At 42.5% G+C, this 18,563-nt stretch overlaps 1 protein-coding gene across 2 annotated transcripts in view; it reads right to left on the bottom strand.

Annotated features, from left to right (window-relative positions):
- Window positions 1–17,437, bottom strand: part of AGMO (alkylglycerol monooxygenase) — a 270,823-nt gene extending 253,386 nt beyond the window's left edge. The window contains exons 1-2 of one of the 2 annotated variants that reach the window (XM_073333806.1): window positions 17,196–17,437; window positions 11,852–11,982 (exon numbers count right to left, since the gene is read on the bottom strand). In XM_073333806.1, the coding sequence (XP_073189907.1) occupies window positions 11,852–11,982; window positions 17,196–17,324 (260 nt within the window). In that variant the 5' untranslated portion in view covers window positions 17,325–17,437. The remainder of the gene's footprint in view (window positions 1–11,851; window positions 11,983–17,195) is intronic. The other variant, XM_073333805.1, reaches the window with a different exon arrangement.
- Between the last annotated feature and the right edge of the window lie 1,126 nt (window positions 17,438–18,563).

The following is an 18,563-nucleotide window of genomic DNA, read 5'->3' as shown; positions in this document are numbered from 1 at the left end:
GCTTATTCCCCTTCCTGTACAGAGTAAGCTCTACCAGTATAAGCTTATTTTTACCAATATTACTGTGTCCACAATAGGGCCATGTCTATACTACAGAATTAAGTCTACGCAAGTTATGTTGACTATCGTAAGTTGCTTTAAGAACATCAGTTGTGCATGTCCATGCAACACTGCTTGTGTCGGCAGACCACGTCCACAGCCATTGCTCTCGCATCGACGGAGAATGCGTTGCATCGTGTGTAGCTATCCCACTGTGCAACTCGCCATCCTCTGTCAATCTCTGCCGCTAGGAGCTCTGGGAACAGATCACCATCTCATGATGCAGTTCTTTCTGTTTCATCATTACCTGGGCTTCCTACATCGTTTCGTGATGTTGCAAACTGTGCACCCGCCACCTCTGCCTGACAGCATGAATCCTGAGCTGCTGGCCAGTATGGTGATGAGTGTTATGAACACGACATGGCTGGTCCCACACTATTCCATGAGTTGAGAAAACGAGAGTATGTTGGATCATATTAAAGAAGTTCTGTATTAAAATCACAAATGAGTTTGATTCCCCAGAGTTTAAATTCCAGGGTATTACTAATTAAGAGGTCTCTTGGTTTTTGGTGCTGTTTCTCTCCCTCTATGTGTGAAACTTGCAAGCTGCTAATTGTGTTAGTACATTCTAAGACAGAGTCTGTTCTCAAAGCAATTCACAGAGAGAGAGACTCAAAGCAATACTCTGTAACAACAGAAACAGCACCCAGAGACTCCCCACCCTTTTGTTGTATTAACAATTGTGATTAAAATAGCGATAGAGGATGTATGTAGATGGATGCTTGGTGTGGATAATAACTGAATGATCAGGGAGGTGCCAGCCTAAGAATCCAGTATCCATCGGCTGAAGAAGGCGTCAAGTGGAAATAACCAGAGGACCCCACGCCCCCCGGAGGGCAGACTGGAATCCACCCAACAGCCTCAAGAATGGGAGAACCAAAGAACAAGATAACATCTTGGAGCCGTCAGGAATGTGCTATCTGCTGATTGATTCAGCAACAGCATGATGAAGCAATTCCCATAGACTGGCATAGGAAGAAATTCCTATAAAAATAGACTCTAAAAAGTGAGAACTTTGGGGTCTGATTCTGCAAACCAACTTCCAGGAGCATCAGATGAGCATCTGACAAGGCCCTGCTCCCTCCTCATGTCCAGGCCACCTGGCCAGTGGCTTGGCATGAGCAACTCTAAGGCTGGTAACTATGATAACAACCTTGCAGAACCTGTGTGTGTGTGTGTGTGTATGTTTGTATGAATGAATGTGAGAATAAATTTGAGATTGAATGGAATGTTATAACTATAACTAACTGCTTACTATGATTCTTTCTGTATTCACAATAAATGTGGTATTTTGCCTTTTTCCCTTTAATAAGATCCTGCTGGTTTTTATTTTATTGGTACAACAAGTAGATCAGTGATGCCTGCCGTATTGTCTGCCATGGAACTCTGTGCGGAGCTCACCCCCGCCCTGCGGCACAAGGATACCACAACGAAAGCTGCCCTCACAGTGGAAAAGCTAGTGGCCATCGCTGTGTGGAAGCTGGCAATTCCAGACTACCGGTCAGTCACAAATCAGTTTGGAGTTGGGAAGTCCACTGTGGGGGTTGTGGTGATGCAAGTATGCAGGGCCATTAATTGCCTCCTGCTACAAAGGACTGTGACTCTTGGTAATGTGCAGGAAATAATCAGTGGCTTTGAGGCAATAGAATTCCCTAACTGAGGAGTGACAGATGGACCACATATCCAATTTTGACCCCCGACCATCTTTTGATAAAGTACATCAACCGAAAAAGTTACTTCTTCATGGTCTTTCACTGACATCAGTGTGGGATGGTTAGGGAAGGGGCATGATGCATGCATCTTTAGGAACACTGGCCTGTATAGAAAGCTGTACACTGGAATTTTCTTTCTGAAGCAGAAGATTCCAGTGGAGGATGTGGAAATGCCCATAGTGATCTTGGGAGACCCTGCCTACCCATGGCTCCTGTAGCTCATGAAGCCTTACACTGGGAACCTTGACAACAGCAAGGAGTTCGTCAACAACAGGCTCAGCAGGTGCCGAATGACCAGTGAATGTGCCTTTGGCCGATTAAAAGGTGGCTAGTGCTGTTTTTTTGGCTGGTTGAACCTCAATAAGGAAAATATTCCAATGGTCATTGCGACCTGCTGTGCTCTGCATAATATTTGTGAAGCAATGGGGGGGAAAAGTTTCCCCGGGGTGGACCACTGAGGCTGATCGGCTGGCTGCTGATTTTGAGCAGCCAGATACAAGGGCAATTAGAGGGGTGCAGTGGAAGACTATTCGAAGCAGAGAGGTTTTGAAGCAGCATTTTGACCATGATTCTCAGTAACGTGTCTTTATGTGATGCATGTGGCCAGGCAATGTTTACTTGCCGTCTTGAATTACTCCATAGTGCTTGATTTCTGAATGTTAATTGTACTACGTAAATATTCCTACCTATAGCCACCGTCTTTTAATGCTAGCAATGATTGATGTGTGTATGACACAAATAAAGATTCATTTTATTTCAAAGACTTAAGTTTAACAACAGGACAAAACACAAATTTTTGGTCAAACTGAGGATGTTTGAATGAGGAACAGTCTCACGGTTAGGGCTCTCACAGCTGTGTGTACTCCAGCTTTCGCTGGGAGACCAGTCCCTAGCTATGGAGTGCATGGGGTACTGAGAGAAACCGAGAACACGTGAAAAATGCAGTGGGGAGTTTGGGAAGGGCATGGACCAGAGTTCTGTAGTAGCTGCAGGGAAAGTTGTACATGGATGTGCTCAGATTGGAATCTCCTTCCTTAGAAGTTTCTAAGGTCAGGCTTGACAAAGCCCTGGCTGGGATGATTTAATTGGGGATTGGTCCTGCTTTGAGCAGGGGGTTGGACTAGATGACCTCCTGAGGTCCCTTCCAACCCTGATATTCTATGATTCTATGATTGCAGGGTAATGAGAGACTTCATCATCTCTGTCTGGCCCTCCAGGAACATTATCATCCACTCCTGCCCCGTGTCCTTTCCAGGAAAGCCTCAGTCTTTCATTAATTGTCTCCCTCCACTCTCGTTTCACTATATGCTGCATCTGTTGACTGCAGCACTTCGCGAAACATATCCTCCTTACTCTTCCGGGTTCGCCACCTTATCTGATGAAGGCGCTCCACTGATGTGCAGGAGTGGGTCCTCAAGGGCACATCTGCAGAAGACAAAGAAACAATGAACAGAGACAGTTACACACACCTCTTTCTCACTGTCCCTTGACTAGAAAACAGGTTGGTGCAAGTCCCAAATATGGGGAGTTTTGGGCGGGAGGACTGGCAAGGGGGAATGGGCAAGAAGGGACAAATGGTGGTTTGCTAAGCCAGTTACTACAAGTGGCTAGGGAGACTATTCTGAATATTGGTACCCTTTTCCACAGGCTAGGGTAATCAAACCCGGTATTTCACTCCTAAGAGTAACCCAGGATGCAAGGGTGCATCTCCTGCAAGAGTGTGGCTTCAGACCAGCTCCATACGCTGCTCACGTGTGTGGTGCTTTGATCCCTGCAGAAATAATTGCCAGGTGGCACAGCAAAGTTTCCTACGGTGGGGAAAGAAATAAGACAGCTCTTCCAAAGAGCCTTCGGCAGAGAATTGCAGAGTACCCATAGGAAAGTTTCCTAGAGATCTCTATGGAGAATTCCCGGGACATCCCCGTGAACATTAACAAACTTTTCCACCATATCCCCACTGCATAGATGGACAGGTTCTGTTGTTACTTTCTGTCCCTTATCCCTCCTCTACCATATAACAAAGTACACAAGGGCACAATCTCCTCTCACCGTGCAGTAACAAAGCAAAATGAGCACTTACCGGAGCTCCCCTCTCCTGCATCCTGCGTGCCAGAGCCAGAGCGCTGGGACTGGTTAGACCCCTCTGAAGTGAAAAAGAGGTCCTGACTTGCCACACCACCGGACGACCCTGCCACATGCTCCACTTCCTCCTCCACCGCTTCGTCACTGGGGTTGAGTTCACTGGCCGCTGCCTCCAGTCCCCCAAAAGTATCCACGGGGCTCTTGGCGGTGGAGGTGGGGTCACTGCTGAGGATGGCGTGCAGCCTCCCCTGCTTGCTGGTGCGCCTGCCCCAGCTCCTTGATCTTAGCATGGCACTCCTGCATGTCCCTCTCGTGCCTCTTCTCCTTCATCACTAGCAATCAGCCCATAGGTATCAAAGTTCCAATAACTGGAATTAACCTGTGACTGCATAGCCTCCTCTCCCAATAGACTCAGCAGATCCAATAGCTCCAGTGGGCTCCAAGCAGGAGAGCAGCATAGGCATGGTCAATTGGGAAGATGTTGTATGAACTGTGCACACCGAGCAAACAGGAAGAGGAATTTCAAAAATTCCTGGGGCTTTAAATGGGGGGAAGGGCACATACCTGTGTACCTTCCGGGCAGTGGAGTTCAAACTGCTGACCAGAGTAGTCAAGATGGGCTTTGTGGGACACCTCCTGGAGGCCAATTAGGGTGACATAACGGAGCACAGTATCTACACTGATGCTGTGTTGCTTTAACTACATCGCAAAAATCTCTATGCCACTTGTTGAGGTGGTTTTATTATGTCAGCATAGCAGGGAAGTTACATCAGCGGGAGGGGCTTTTCAGTGTGTACACCTCCGCTGTTTTGTCGACAAAAGCTGACTTTTGTTGACAAAACTGCGTAGGCCTAGGGAGGTTGTACTGCTTTAACTATACTGGTGTAACTGGCACAAGTTGTATGTTTAGAAAAGACTTTAGGATTTGCAGGATGGGTTCCTAGACTACAATCCTGCACAGAGAATTGTCTTAATAAATTGTATTTATATATGAGCTCCATGTACATATATGATGCTATAGAAATAGCAATGTTCTTTCAGTATCTCTTTCAACCTGGGGCCTGATTCTGATCTCTCACTATTGTAAATCAGAGGTGATTCCACTGAACCCAATGGGCTTACAATGCTTTGTAGGTGAGACCAGAATCAGGCACATGGCATTCACCAGTATCATATACTTATACCAGTTGGGAATGAGGGATGGACATGTCCCATTCAGCCCAGAATAAATTCATGTGACTTTTCCAAGACCACAAAAAGGAGTAACGGCCTTTTAAAAATGTCATGAAATAACTGTAATGAATCATTATTTTATGTCATATGGTGAAATGAGGAAAAAATATTTACATGTTCATGTGGATTTTCTAAATCAACAGCTTGGGTCAGGCTCCTGAGTCTGAAAAGGCCACAGTTCGCTTTTTTCACACTGTTATATGCAGCTCTGAAAGTCTATTATTTTTAAATTGTACTGTTTGATTTTAGAAATAATTAAGGAATCGTTTTTTCTAGTTCCCAGAACTTCGGGATGTTGACCCAGCAAATTAGGTTGGCCTCCTTTAAAACTGCTGCTCTTGTACTCCATCTAGTGGAATACTGACTGTGCTTAATACATTATCTAGTAAATATATTGTGTTTTACACAGTGAAGTACTCTACACACTGGTACAAAAATATAGTTATTACATTACATCTTTGCAGAGTATGCAGACTGAGCCAATTTATCCTAATGAAGAACAAGAACATATGTAATATAATTCAGTGTGATATAACCTGGTTTGGAAAACAGATTGGGGAGGTGGAGCTGGAATGTGGGTTTTCTGAGCGGTAAAGCGGTATTAAATAAAAACCCATCTCAAATCCCAGTAAATATAGCTCACAATCTGTGTTCCTACACACCCATGTGTGTGAACAAACTGAACTAATGGCTTTCTTTCAAACACAGGGTCCACCCAGCAACCGCCAAGGTCAATGGAAAGAATGGGATCGAGTTCAATGGGTACAGAACTGGGCTCACATGCAGTTACTCACAATGATTGATGTTCTAAGACATGGTCTCTGCAAAACGTTCCATTAGTTTAGCTAAGGGTATATTTCTAAATTGATTTAGTTAAACTGATGTAAACTTTTGCACAGACCCTCTTAATTCTAGCTTGTATCAATTCTAGTTTAAGTCAGCAAGGAGCCGACTTGAGCTAATCAGTAAAAGCCAGAGTTAAATCAAATTAAGCTTGTCTACACATCAGTTTAACTAGATCAATTTAGAAATATGTCTTTAGTTAAACAGATGTAACTTTTGTGTTGAGTCAGGGTAAAGCTAATAAATAGAGAAATGGAAACAAAAATATTAGGGAATTGAAAATTGCACATTTTCCTCTAGTAGGAGTGATCAACAAGTTAGGAGTTACAAATGTTTTAGAAACCAAGTTCTGTTTTAAGGTACCCTCTAAATCCAGCACACTCTTTTGCATGTGTACATGTATGTACACAGGCTCACTGCCTCTAAATCAACGGAAGCTTCTCAGGGCACAGATTGTCTACTCCATTTTGACCATTATGGCATGGAGTTTCACTTATTCACACTTTCAGATTACATCAATCTCCACTATTGAAAGACTGGAGGAGAAAGCCCCCTTGACATGTAAAAGTCTGGAAATTATGATTGCTAGGTTTTAAATTTTACATGAGAAAAGGAATTTGCACAATTTTGGTAAAAAAAATCAATTAATTGCATTGGTTAGTATATGAGATACCAACAACTTTAGGAAATATAGCCCTACTACACCACAAATAAGGTGCAAAAATTCTTATGAAACACATAATGGTATGAAAAATCCAGAAGGCATTTTTCCCCTCTTTCTTCTGGACGTTAACAATATTTCAAATAACTTTAATATCCTCTGTTTAAAAAAAGAGTCTGAAAAACTGTACCTTTCTCATTGGAATGGAAAATTCCATTGCAGACATGACCAACAAAAAAGTGTGTGTGTGTGTGTGTGTGTATATATATATATATATATATATATATATATATATATAAATAAATGAATAGTGTGGAGCTGCACATCAAATTGGGAGTTCTCCAACTAGTTTGAAAATGTACCTACCTAAATGTACCTATCCCCCAAACACATTTTGAATTGATTTATATTCTGCTGCTTTAACAGAAGAAATGGACCAGTAAGAAATAATACACATACTTGGTCAGTAGATATTTATATCTGGAATAAGACTTCTCTTGGGAGAATATATTTAAAAAAAAAAAACAGCAACATTTCAGGCATCCTGGCAACAGTTTGTTGGGGGAAATAATTATGTATGATAAAAGTTCTCAAAATATTTTTTGGCCAACCACATGTAAGTTAATGACAAAATTTTGCAACTTCTATTCACACTGGAATCAAGTTCAATAAGTCCATCCAGTTTACCCCCAAAAAAACTACTTTCCATCAAATATCATATTTAGTATGAGGAAACAATTGTTTTTTTAAAAAGCGTACAGGTTACGTTGCAAATAGTAGTATATCCACGACAAGCATCTCTGTTACATGCTTCACAGTCGGGTGTGGGGGGGGATTACAAGCAAGATGCACTCCCATGTTTGATAAGATTTTTCCCTTATACACAAATTATATATATAGCCTGTATATGGCATACTAATTCCCACAATTTGTGTTTTTCATTTTCTCTACCAATGAAGTGCAAAACACAGAATAAAAACTTTTCCCTCAGGTCTGCTACACTTTTGTTACCCAGATTGTGGAATGGAAAACTATGCTCAGAGACTGAATTTGGTTTTCATGACTTCTCATTTTCCCCATAATCCAAAAACCTCTTTGTGATGACGCATTTGAAGCTTCATTCTAACTAATGGATTAATAGAATGAAGCACACCATTTTAGTTTCAACCACAGATTTTTTTAAGGAAGTGGCAAACCATTTCAGCTAGTTGAGAAAATGAAAATTAGTCCCTGGGAGAGGATACAATCAATGGTGTGTTAATCTAACCCTCAGCTGTTAATGATTTGCACTAGGATTTCCCCTGATGCTGTGGGTTCTGCTGAAATATTGTTTTAGCAGTTTCTGTCAGATTTCCCTACCCTTTTCTTGATGAAAAGGAACTGACTGAAGGGGAAAGCTCAGCAACAAATTTGTGCTTTCTTTTTTTTTTAATCCCAATTCTTTTACACCACTAAAAGGCAGATGGGGAGGGAGACAGAATGTTCTCCTTTTCAGTTCTGTCCTGTTTAGTCTATCTAATGTCCATAGCTCCTTTAACTGACAAAAAACAGTGTTAGGCCAAGCATTCATCATTAGAAACTGGCAATTAACACCTAACTTCTATGATTTGTAACTGCTTTGTGAATGTACTCTCAGAAAGCTAAAAGCCTTTCACAGTTCTTGCTTGAAAAGACAACTGTGAAAAGAGCTAAAGTGTTCCCAGATCTCACATAGTAGTAGAGAGCCCAGGGCTACGAGGTCCAGATCCACACCCTGGTTGTGGGAGCCCTGGGCGCATGGGACCCCCACAACGAGCCGGTACTGAGAGCGTGCGGAGTCAGTCAACGCTACGCCTAGCTCATGAGATAGCTCATGGTGTCCGACACCATCAGGTAGTCCAGAGACATCTACATGGAACACGTCACAGCACACCGACAGTACTAGGTCGAGTAACCGAGAACGCCGACCCACACCACAATCTGGATCTATGCTGGTTATGCGATATGTATGTACCTCGTGAACCTTGTAACCGATACTTGCAATCCCCCATAGCGCAAGCCTGACCCCAGATGTACAGTACCTTCCCTCTTAACTTGGGTAAATTTGATTTTAAACATTAACTTTAATAAAATTTTTAAATCTGTGAGCTGGATGAGAATCTTAGTACAGTATGCATCTTCACTTCAGTGCCCGTGCCACCACCAAGGGCCAGATCCTGAAAAGTGCTGAGTGTCCTCAGTGGTCATTCACTTCACCAAATTCTCCCAACCTTGCAAAATAATACGTGCATAGCATTCACAGAGCCAAATCCTGCAAAATGTTGAGTGCCACTGCGAGGAAAGCATTCAGCACCTTGCAAAATTGAGCTATATGCATACAATGCAATTTTTCTTAATAAATATTTTTTGCAGGGATGGATGAATCTGGTGAATTGTAGTGCTCTTAAAATAAAAATGAGACATAGTACCAAAACTGCTAATTTCCTTATACCATGGTACCAAAACTGCTAACTTCCTTATACACCCAGACCTTCATCATAATCTGCCCTGGTCTTTCCAGACCAGAAATACAGCTTTTTGATTTGGTAAATCTGTGATGTGTATGAATCTCTAGAAAACAACATTAATTCCAACTGAAAATACATATTGATTTCATTTATTTCATAAATAAGGTCTGACTGAGGTTTCTCAGTTGTACAGTCATTTTCACTGCTCATCAATTACTGAAAGAATTTCTTGTTTATATAAAAACTGATACACAAAACAGGTTGGATAGAATTAACATCTTGAAAAAATACTAACATGAAATAACCAACCAAATAATTAAGCAAATTTCTTTTGAATATTTCTGATTTGTGTAGGCAGCGTTGGGAAAAAGAGCTAGCTGATATCTTCTATGTATCTGCTTAATTCTTTAAATGGCAACTTCTAAGGCTATTGCTCCTGAAAACTGAAATAAACAACCACATGTAGCCCATACTTTCTGGGGGCCTGATCCAAAACCATAGCCATAAATCTTGTCAAACTCACCAGACAGCTTTTTTTAAAATGAAACTACAAATTTGGTTTATAAAGCTAATAGTGTTGATAAAACATATTTAGACTTCTGTAAGGTATTTGACTTGGTACTACACGGCATTTTGATTAAAGAAATTAAAACAATACGACATCAACATGGCACACATTGAAGGGATTAAAAACGGTCTAACTCAATGTATCTGCCAACAGGGAATCTTCACTGAGCAGCTATGTTTCTAATGGGATCACCTAGAAATCAGTTCTTGGCCCCATGCTATTTAACATCTTTATCAACATCTGGGAAGAAAACAAACTCATTACTAATTAAGTTTGCAGATGACACAAAAAAAGGGGGAGTTATAAATATGAAGAGGACAGATCACTGATACAGAATGATCTGGACTGCTTAGCCCATGTGCTTCAATACAGCCAAATGTAACTCATACATCTAGGACAGCGGTTCTCAAACTGTGGGTCAAAACCCAAAAGTGGGTCATGACCCTGTTTTAATGGAGTTGCCAGGGATGGCACAGACTTGCTGTGGCCCGGGGCTGAAGCCAAAGTCTGAGCCCCACTGCCCGGGGCCGAACGAGGCTCAGGCTTCAGCTTCAGCCCTGGGCGGCGGGGCCAGGTTACAGGTCCCCCACCTGGAACTGAAGCTTTTGGGCTTCAGCTTTACGCCAGGACTGTGGGGCTCGCGGTTTGACCCCCCCACCTGGTGGAGCGAAGCTTCGGCCCCCCTCCTGGGGGCACGTAGTAATTTTTGTTGTCAGAAAGGAGTCGTAGTGCAATGAAGTTTGAGAACCCCTGATCTAGGAACAAAGAATGTAGGCCATACTTCCAGGATGGAGAAACTACCGTGGGAAGCAATGACTCTAGAAAAGACTTGGGGTCATGGTGGATAATCAGCTGAATGTGAGTGCCCAGTGAGATGCTGAGGCCAAAAGGGCTAATGCTGTCCTTGGATTTGTAAATAGAGGAATATGAAGCAGGAGAAGAGGTTAAATCAACTCTGTACTTGACATTGATGTTAGTGGTGTTACTGAAACACTGTGTCCAGTTCTGTCGTCTACACTACAAGGATGTTGAAATATCAGAGGGTTCAGATAAGACACATGAGAGTGGTTAAAGAACTGAAAATTATGCCTCATAGAGAAAGACTGAAGGACTCAATCTACTTAGTTTATCAAAGAAAAGATAAGAGTGACTTGATCACAGCCTACAAATACGTACATAAGGAACAGAAATTAGATAACAGAGATAGTTTCAATCTAGAAGACAAAGATATAACAAAGTCCAATGGCTGGAAGATGAAGCTAGACAAATTCAGACTAGAACTAAGGTGCACATTTTTAACAATGAGGGTAACCAATCATAGGAAACAACTTGCATATGGATCACAGAGTCATAGAATATCAGTGTTGGAAGGGACCTCTGGAGATCATCTAGTCCAATCCCCAGCTCAAAGCAGGACCAATCCCCAATTTTTGCCCCAGATCCCTAAATGGCCCCCCTCAAGGATTGAACTCACAACCCTGGGTTTAGCAGGCCAATGTTCAAACCACTGAGCTATGCCTCCCCCCACCCACACTGGGAATTTTAAAATCAAGCTTGGATGTTTTTCTAAAAGATATGGTCTAGTTCAATCACAGCTGTTGAATTTAAAGCAGGAATTAATAAAAGGAAGTCCTATGGTCTGTGTTATGTAGGAGGTCAGATTAGATTATCACAGTGTCTCTTCAGGCCTTAAAAACCTATGAAAAACCTGCTGGAGTTAAACAAGAGACTCCCATTGATTTCAATGGTCACTGGATCAGGCCCATGTTGAGAAATCTATCCTTATTACTTCAATATACGTTTCTTTTTTAGTAGACCAATGGAAAGGAGATATGTATATTTTTTTGCTCTTGCCTGAGAGCTAACAGAAGAAAACAGATTTAAATATACATTGTATTGTAACACAAGAAGCAGTCTACCTAACCAAAGTCACAGATTTCAAGACAGAGTTGGACTTGGTTAATATCCTTTAAATATTAAATTTACTGTTACATTTCAGAAAGAAATTTACACCTTGTTAATGCAAAATCAATTTTTGGCAAAGCTGCATCCACGTCTTGACTAATTAATTTGGGTTAACTACAACCTTTTAAAATATTTATAAGGCAATTCTTCCCCCTCCCTCCAAATGAGGAATGAATAAAGCCAATACAACAGTCATACTTACTCTGGAAGTCGAGACAGGACTCCTGCAGAGACAGAAGTTATGCTATCATTGATCCGCCCTGGTGCCTGATGCTTCCAAACCCAACTGACAACAAACTCCAACAGCATCAAGACAAGGAAAAGCGGCGTAGCCTGAAAAGGGATTTGAGAAGAGCAATTATAACACAAACTGAATTCTGCATAAATTTCTGAACACGATAGCAAGCAGGTTACTCAGAATAGCATCATATGTTAGAAGATACCACAATGACATTTTAGAATGGTCCTCCCCAAGCCTTTTCTTTTCTTTATTATTGTTGTGTCTAGAGGATGTAATGGGCTACGGTGTGAAAATTTTAACTACACTCATGGCAAAAATGGATATGAACAATAAAGAAAATAATATCTGCAAAAAGTTGAATAAATATATATTGATTTGTAAACAAATTTGAGTTGATTATTGCATGTCCTTGTGTACATATAAAACACTTGATATACATTGCCACAAATTTTCCAGATGGTTTCATTCTGGATGGCACTTCCATATAGGACATGATTTCTCATTTAATCTTTTTGACTGGAGGTGGGAGGATAGTGCTGACTTTGGCTACAGGAACTTTTCCGTAAGAGCCGTAGATTGTTTTGTACAGCCGAAATCCTTTTCCAGCCATACCAGCAGCATCTTCAGATTGCAAGTGAATGAATGGGCATTTTACCACGTGATTCACTGGGAAAAAAATAATGACCTCAAGACACCAAACACTGAAGAACTAAAAATTTACATTGGCATAGTTCCATTGATTTCAACTTGAATTTTAAGATAAACTTATGATTATGCTTGCTTAAGTTTGTGCGGTCACTGTTTGAGTTCAAGAGTATGAAAAAATCAGATCTGGTGCCATCAGCTATTTCTGCCCAGATTAAAAGACTTAATCCTGCAAACATTTAAATGGAACACATTATTTGCTACTGTTAAGGCAGAGTTTAATTCACAGCGCCTGTTTATGTTTATATTGAATTCAATTTGCTTTATATTCTCCCCTCATTTCCAGTTTTCAATGCACAGCAGATTTCTGTACTGCTGTACAAAATGTTATACCTCTATTACTGATGCTGTCAGGAATGAAACAGGAGGTTTGCATAGCTGGTGACGGGTCATTTGAGGCTTTTGGCACTGGGGAGGCACAAGAGGCAGGCAGGGATTGTGGAATAAGCACACTAGATGAGTGTCTCTGCCCAAAGGATCTGGTGTCAAATAGATAACAAGACAGACCTTTACACTTCCCTCACTAGGATACAGAATGAACTGCCAACCAAGGTGAATGTGGGTGGCTTAAACCACACAGAAATATTTTTTCCTGCTGTGGGAAGTCTCAAGAAGGCAACGCAACACTTGGTCCCAGTTTTAATTTATCTTCCCAAATATGAGGGAAGGGAAGAATTCTGTGACAAATTCCACAGTAGTGGAATATATAGGCCTTGACTAAGACCTGAGTTGTTGCAATGAAGTTTTTAAAGCACTATGCCAAGCAGTGAGTGTTTGCAGGACTGGACTCTAAATTATAACGTGAAACCTTTTGGAAAGAATGGAGACCCAATGACTGAAAGCCAAAAGAATGCCTCAAAGATCCCCTTCCTGGAACAAACCTAAACAGGTACATCAATATTGATAATTTGGGACCAATAAGTCATAAATATTTTTGATTTGAAATACAACAATCCTACACAGTTCTCAATAAAACCATATTCCCTTTTTTTGGTTTTTTGCATCACCTGCTTCAATACTAAATAGGAAACATGATTTTTTTCTGAGATATGATTAAAAATATAGCATTTTGTTAGAAAAATAGCTGTATCAAACATTTCCCGTCCTCTCGACCAAAGCTCAATGACAAGTTAAAAAAATGAGTATGTAGACAGCTGGGAGAAGAATTGGCACATTAAAGGCCCAGTCCTTGTAAGGGATCATTGACCTCAATACCAGGAGCCAGATCCGGGCCTTCATACTACCGTATGGGACTGAGCTATGGAGCAGCAAGTTCGGCACTGCAAATTGCACAGACCCAGAGAAGGACACCAGTTGGGGGAACCTTAAAGGATGAAGGGAGAATGGTGAATAGGAAACATATGGTTATGTTGTGCATAGCTATTTGTTTTACCTGCCAACAACTACACTGCTTAAAATATTTGACTTTTGTACACTCTTGTCACTACTGCAACTCCTTTACAACTACCGCTTTTAGCATCTGTTTCCCATTGTGTGATTATGTCACACGCAGCCATCTGACAGTGTTCCCTGGTTCTCAAACAGGGAGTGCTATGTCAGACAGCCAGAGGGGGCACCATTCATATTGTCTTGCCCACTTGCCAGTCAAGAAGCTTGCCAGTAAACAGTTCTCATTTATGGATCTGAGCGTCTGAATCCAAGTCAACTGCTGTTCCTCTCCCACAAATCTTGTTGTTGTCAGAAAGCAGTTTGAAGAGATCAACTAACCTAGGTTTCAAACTCTAGAAGTGCTTTCCTCGCCCCATCCATTTCCAACTCCCACCTTTTTGCCCACCACACCACCAGAAATACTGTAAGTAGGTTTGGGATTGATAAGAACTCCATTTAGCTTTCATCTGTAGCCTGAACAGTCCACTCTCAGCATTCAGGAGGAAGCTATCTTTGTTGAGTGAGCACTTAAATCATCAATTTCTGCAGAATTTAAAGTGTCATTTTAAAAAAGTCCTTCTGGATGCAAAATAATATTCTCAATATGAACCAAATGTAAACTGGTGGAATATTATATTCACTGTGCAAACTCTCATGATTTTATTGAGATCTCACAGTATTTGGTGTTTTCTTAGTCACAGCTCCTGTAAGCTTATTACATGAAAATCCCAGCTTTCACTTAAAATGAAATACAAGTTTCTAGCTCTCATGATAGAGCAGAAAAGCCTGAAAACATGAACCGAGTGCACTCAACAGACACAAATTAAAAGAAAGCCACTTTTCAAAAAAAAACCTCATAATTTTTCAAGCCAATTTCATGATTTTTTCAGGGGTGAGGCCAACTCATGATTTTTGACCACTTGAGACCAGCAGTACTACGTATTCCTGAGATTGGACACAGACATTCAGCACCTCTGCTGCTGCTCATACCTTCTCAAAGTAGCAGAAGTAGAGCATGCTGCTGCCTGCTGTGAAAGCTATGAGCAGAAGCAGAGTCAAGCTTTAGAGCTGCCCATTTGTGGGACCAGGAGAGGATCCAAGAAATAGAGTCCGGGAAGAAGGGTAGAGTAGCCGAGTCTACCCCATCTTCTTACACCCATGTTAGACAGGAAGCTTCACAGGGGCACAGAGAAACCACCATTCCATATTGCAACACTCCAGATACCCTGAAATGAGGGAAGAAAGGTACACAGAATTTTCCCTTTTCCTTCTGGTAATTAAGGGGAAGAGGAATTTCCAAATTCAGTTATCTACAAACTGATATGGAAAAATGGACCCCTGAGTATGGTTGAGGGCCAGTGTCCCAAATGGTATCCAAACACCCTTTCTTTTGCCTGAAGTTTTGGTGAGAAACAGGGGCTGGCTCTCCACAAAGCACTACTTCAGAATCCTGCTATAACCAGAGGCGGATATTAAAGGTAGGGGGAGCTAATAGGTTTAGGCTTCCTGTTCTAAAAGGAAGCCAGCACTCCGTTTTGTAGTTTCCCCTCTCTACTCAGCAGTAGCACTGGAGATACTCAAGTGATTCAGAAGGCATTGCCAACTGGATGAGTCCCTCCCGCAGAAACACTTAAGTTGGTCTGATAAATTTTCCAAGTCCTTGTATACAGCTTGCTTATACTAAAGTACTTTATTTTGCACTCACTCCCCAAAAATCCGTTTGTTTAATCACTTGCTGTCTCATCCACCTGTTATATTATCCTTTAAATTGTAAGCTCCTCAAGGAAAGGCCTTGTCATTACCATGCCCAGCATAGAAACTTTTGCCATTATTGGTTGCAGGGTGTAATTTTTTTGCAAAACATACTGGGAAAAGCCCGAGTGTCACTGCAGTTATAACGTCATAAAAATGCTTTTGCCAATATAGATTATTTTGCTATGTTGGCCAAAGCACTCTTTTGCCAGCATAAACTGTGTCTATACTAAGTGGTAGAGCTATATGGGTAAACTTTTTCTAGGGTAGTCATGGCCTATGTACTTGTAATGCCTTGCACAATGGGGCCCCATTCTAATTGGGGCTCCTGGGTGCTCCTGCATTACTGATAACAATAATAAAATAATAAATAATCCATCCCTAGCATCTGGTACAGCAAGTCTTTGACTGGTTCTAGGGGCGGAACAGATCATCTGAAAGTTAACTAAAGCTGGGGTGTGCATGGCACAAACAAGTCTGAGCTGACTCTCCCAAAGCTTCTTTTTCTCCTTCATTTTAACTATCTTCATTTTTTTAAATGGAAATAGTCGCTTTCTTTCTTCTTTGTCCCAGCCAGGTGGCAAGCTCTTCAGGGCAGAGAGATCTATGTGCATATTCTGGGAAGCAGGGTACAGTACTATCTCAAACTCCTTATGAGAAAATAATATCTGTTCCCCTTATATTAAAGCTATCCATTTCAATTTTTCACCCATTATACCCACAGATTGTCAAACCTTGCAATGTTATCACCAGTCTCACAATATCTGAGGTTTCTCTTAAAACCTCAGTTGCTAGTACCAAGAGATAGCATGGAAATCTCAGCTTTCATTTACAATAAAACTTCCTAGCCCCCGTGGTTGCAGAAAGCTTGAAAACAGGAAGCTAGTGCACTCTAAAGGCTCAGAAACTAGAAGGCAAATAAAAAGGCAGCATTTTAAAGTCTCATTATTTTTATGGCAAACTCATTGGGGGAAGGGAGGTAGACTCATTTTGGACAGCCTGGGGTTGGTAATACTGAGGTGCAGGTGAAATCCAAGCAGAGAGGGACAAGCAGAGAAAAGAGTGAAGGGCTGTAAAGGGCAGCTGGTATGTGAGAGGTGGGCAGGGGGTTGCAAGGGGCAGAGAGGAGGAAGGTGAGGCCAGGCACGGGGCACAGGGGTAGGCAGGGGGCTGCAAGGGGCAGAGAGGAGGAAGGTGAGGCCAGGCACGGGGCACAGGGGTAGGCAGGGGGCTGCAAGGGGCAGAGAGGAGGAAGGTGAGGCCAGGCACGGGGCACAGGGGTAGGCAGGGGGCTGCAAGGGGCAGAGAGGAGGAAGGTGAGGCCAGGCACGGGGCACAGAGAGAGGGGCAGACAGGGGGATGCAAGGGACACAGAGACAGAGGAGCGAGGGGCGGGCCGGGAGACGACAGGCAGAGCGAAATCTCCTGTCCCTAGCCCAGCTCGCCGCCGTGCTCTCACCTTATTCACATAATCGGGCACCTCCTCGAGGCTGGGGAAGGAGCTCTCATTGGGCTGCAGGGCATAGAACATCATGCGGACCTGCTGGGACCCCGAGAGGCCTCCCTGCGGAGCTGCGGGGCCGCCCATGGCTCCGGCTGCCTCCCTACCGAGAGAGAGGGAAGAGAGAAGCCCGGGGCGAAAGTCCGCCCGCGGGGAAGAGGCGGAAGCCAAGCCGCTGAGCAAGTGAATACCGCAGCCCGCTCCCTTCCCCCTCCGCTTGAGCCCGAGCCTGCAGTTCCCTCATCCCACCCCTCTCCTCCAGGCCAGCACACACGGCCGGTACCGGCGGCCTGCTCTGGGGAGCACGCAGGACACGCTCCCCAAGGGCTCGGATATAAAAAAAAGAGAGACAAGGCAACGTTCAGTTTCTCGATTTCTCCTTCCGGTTGGATTTGTTGTTTATTTTAGCCCTTTCGAATGGCAAACCTTTAATTGCTCCGTGACTAATTAGCGTTTAGCTCCAGCTTTTTCTGTTGTTGCAAGTTTGGGGGCACATTTTATAGCTCCAAGAAGAAAAGGAGGACTTGTGGCACCTTAGAGACTAACCAGTTTATTTGAGCATGAGCTTTCGTGATGCATCCGATGAAGTGAGCTGTAGCTCACAAAAGCTTATGCTCAAATAAATGGGTTAGTCTCTAAGGTGCCACAAGTCCTCCTTTTCTTTTTGGGAATACAGACTAACACGGCCACTACTCTGAAACCTGTCTTTATAGCTCCAGCTACACTAAACCACTTCCCTTCTTCTGGATATCAGACATAGCCCGTTGGGCTTACCAAATGAGCCCCCCGGGCCCATTCGTTTCTCAAAAAGTCACTGACAGTACAGGTCCAGTGCCCCCATGTCTACATTTTTGAGCTCTCAGCTACTTTTAAAGAGAGAAACCACACTATTTTGCAAGGGGTTGATCTGCTTATGGAGTGAACAACATATTTGGAAAATCAGAAAATGTTGACTAATAATTTTGGGGGAAAATGTCATTCTTTTACTTGCTCTAATCTCTAGACATATTTTGATTTTCTGTTTCTGAGCTTGGCTGTATTTACCAGGCACACACTTACTTTTTGATGTTTCATTTTTGCTTTTGAAGTGTGGGGAAAGTTTGTCACAGCCCCATTTGATGACACTCAGGCAAGACATGTCAGTCACTAAGGAGGATTAGAAGGGCTAGCCATTACGTTGTCATTTAGAAAGGAATTAATTAAAATCAGGAAAATATCAGGAAGTAGTAAAACCGGGTATGGGCTAGAATAAAGGCACAGAGAGCACATCTGCTGCTTACATTCCAAATCCACCTCAGGCCCATTTACCTTTAGCCCATTTACTGT

This window comes from Lepidochelys kempii, chromosome 2 (genome assembly GCF_965140265.1).
Source record: "Lepidochelys kempii isolate rLepKem1 chromosome 2, rLepKem1.hap2, whole genome shotgun sequence".
NCBI lineage: Eukaryota > Metazoa > Chordata > Testudines > Cheloniidae > Lepidochelys > Lepidochelys kempii.
This window is presented reverse-complemented; position numbering and strand designations above follow the sequence as displayed.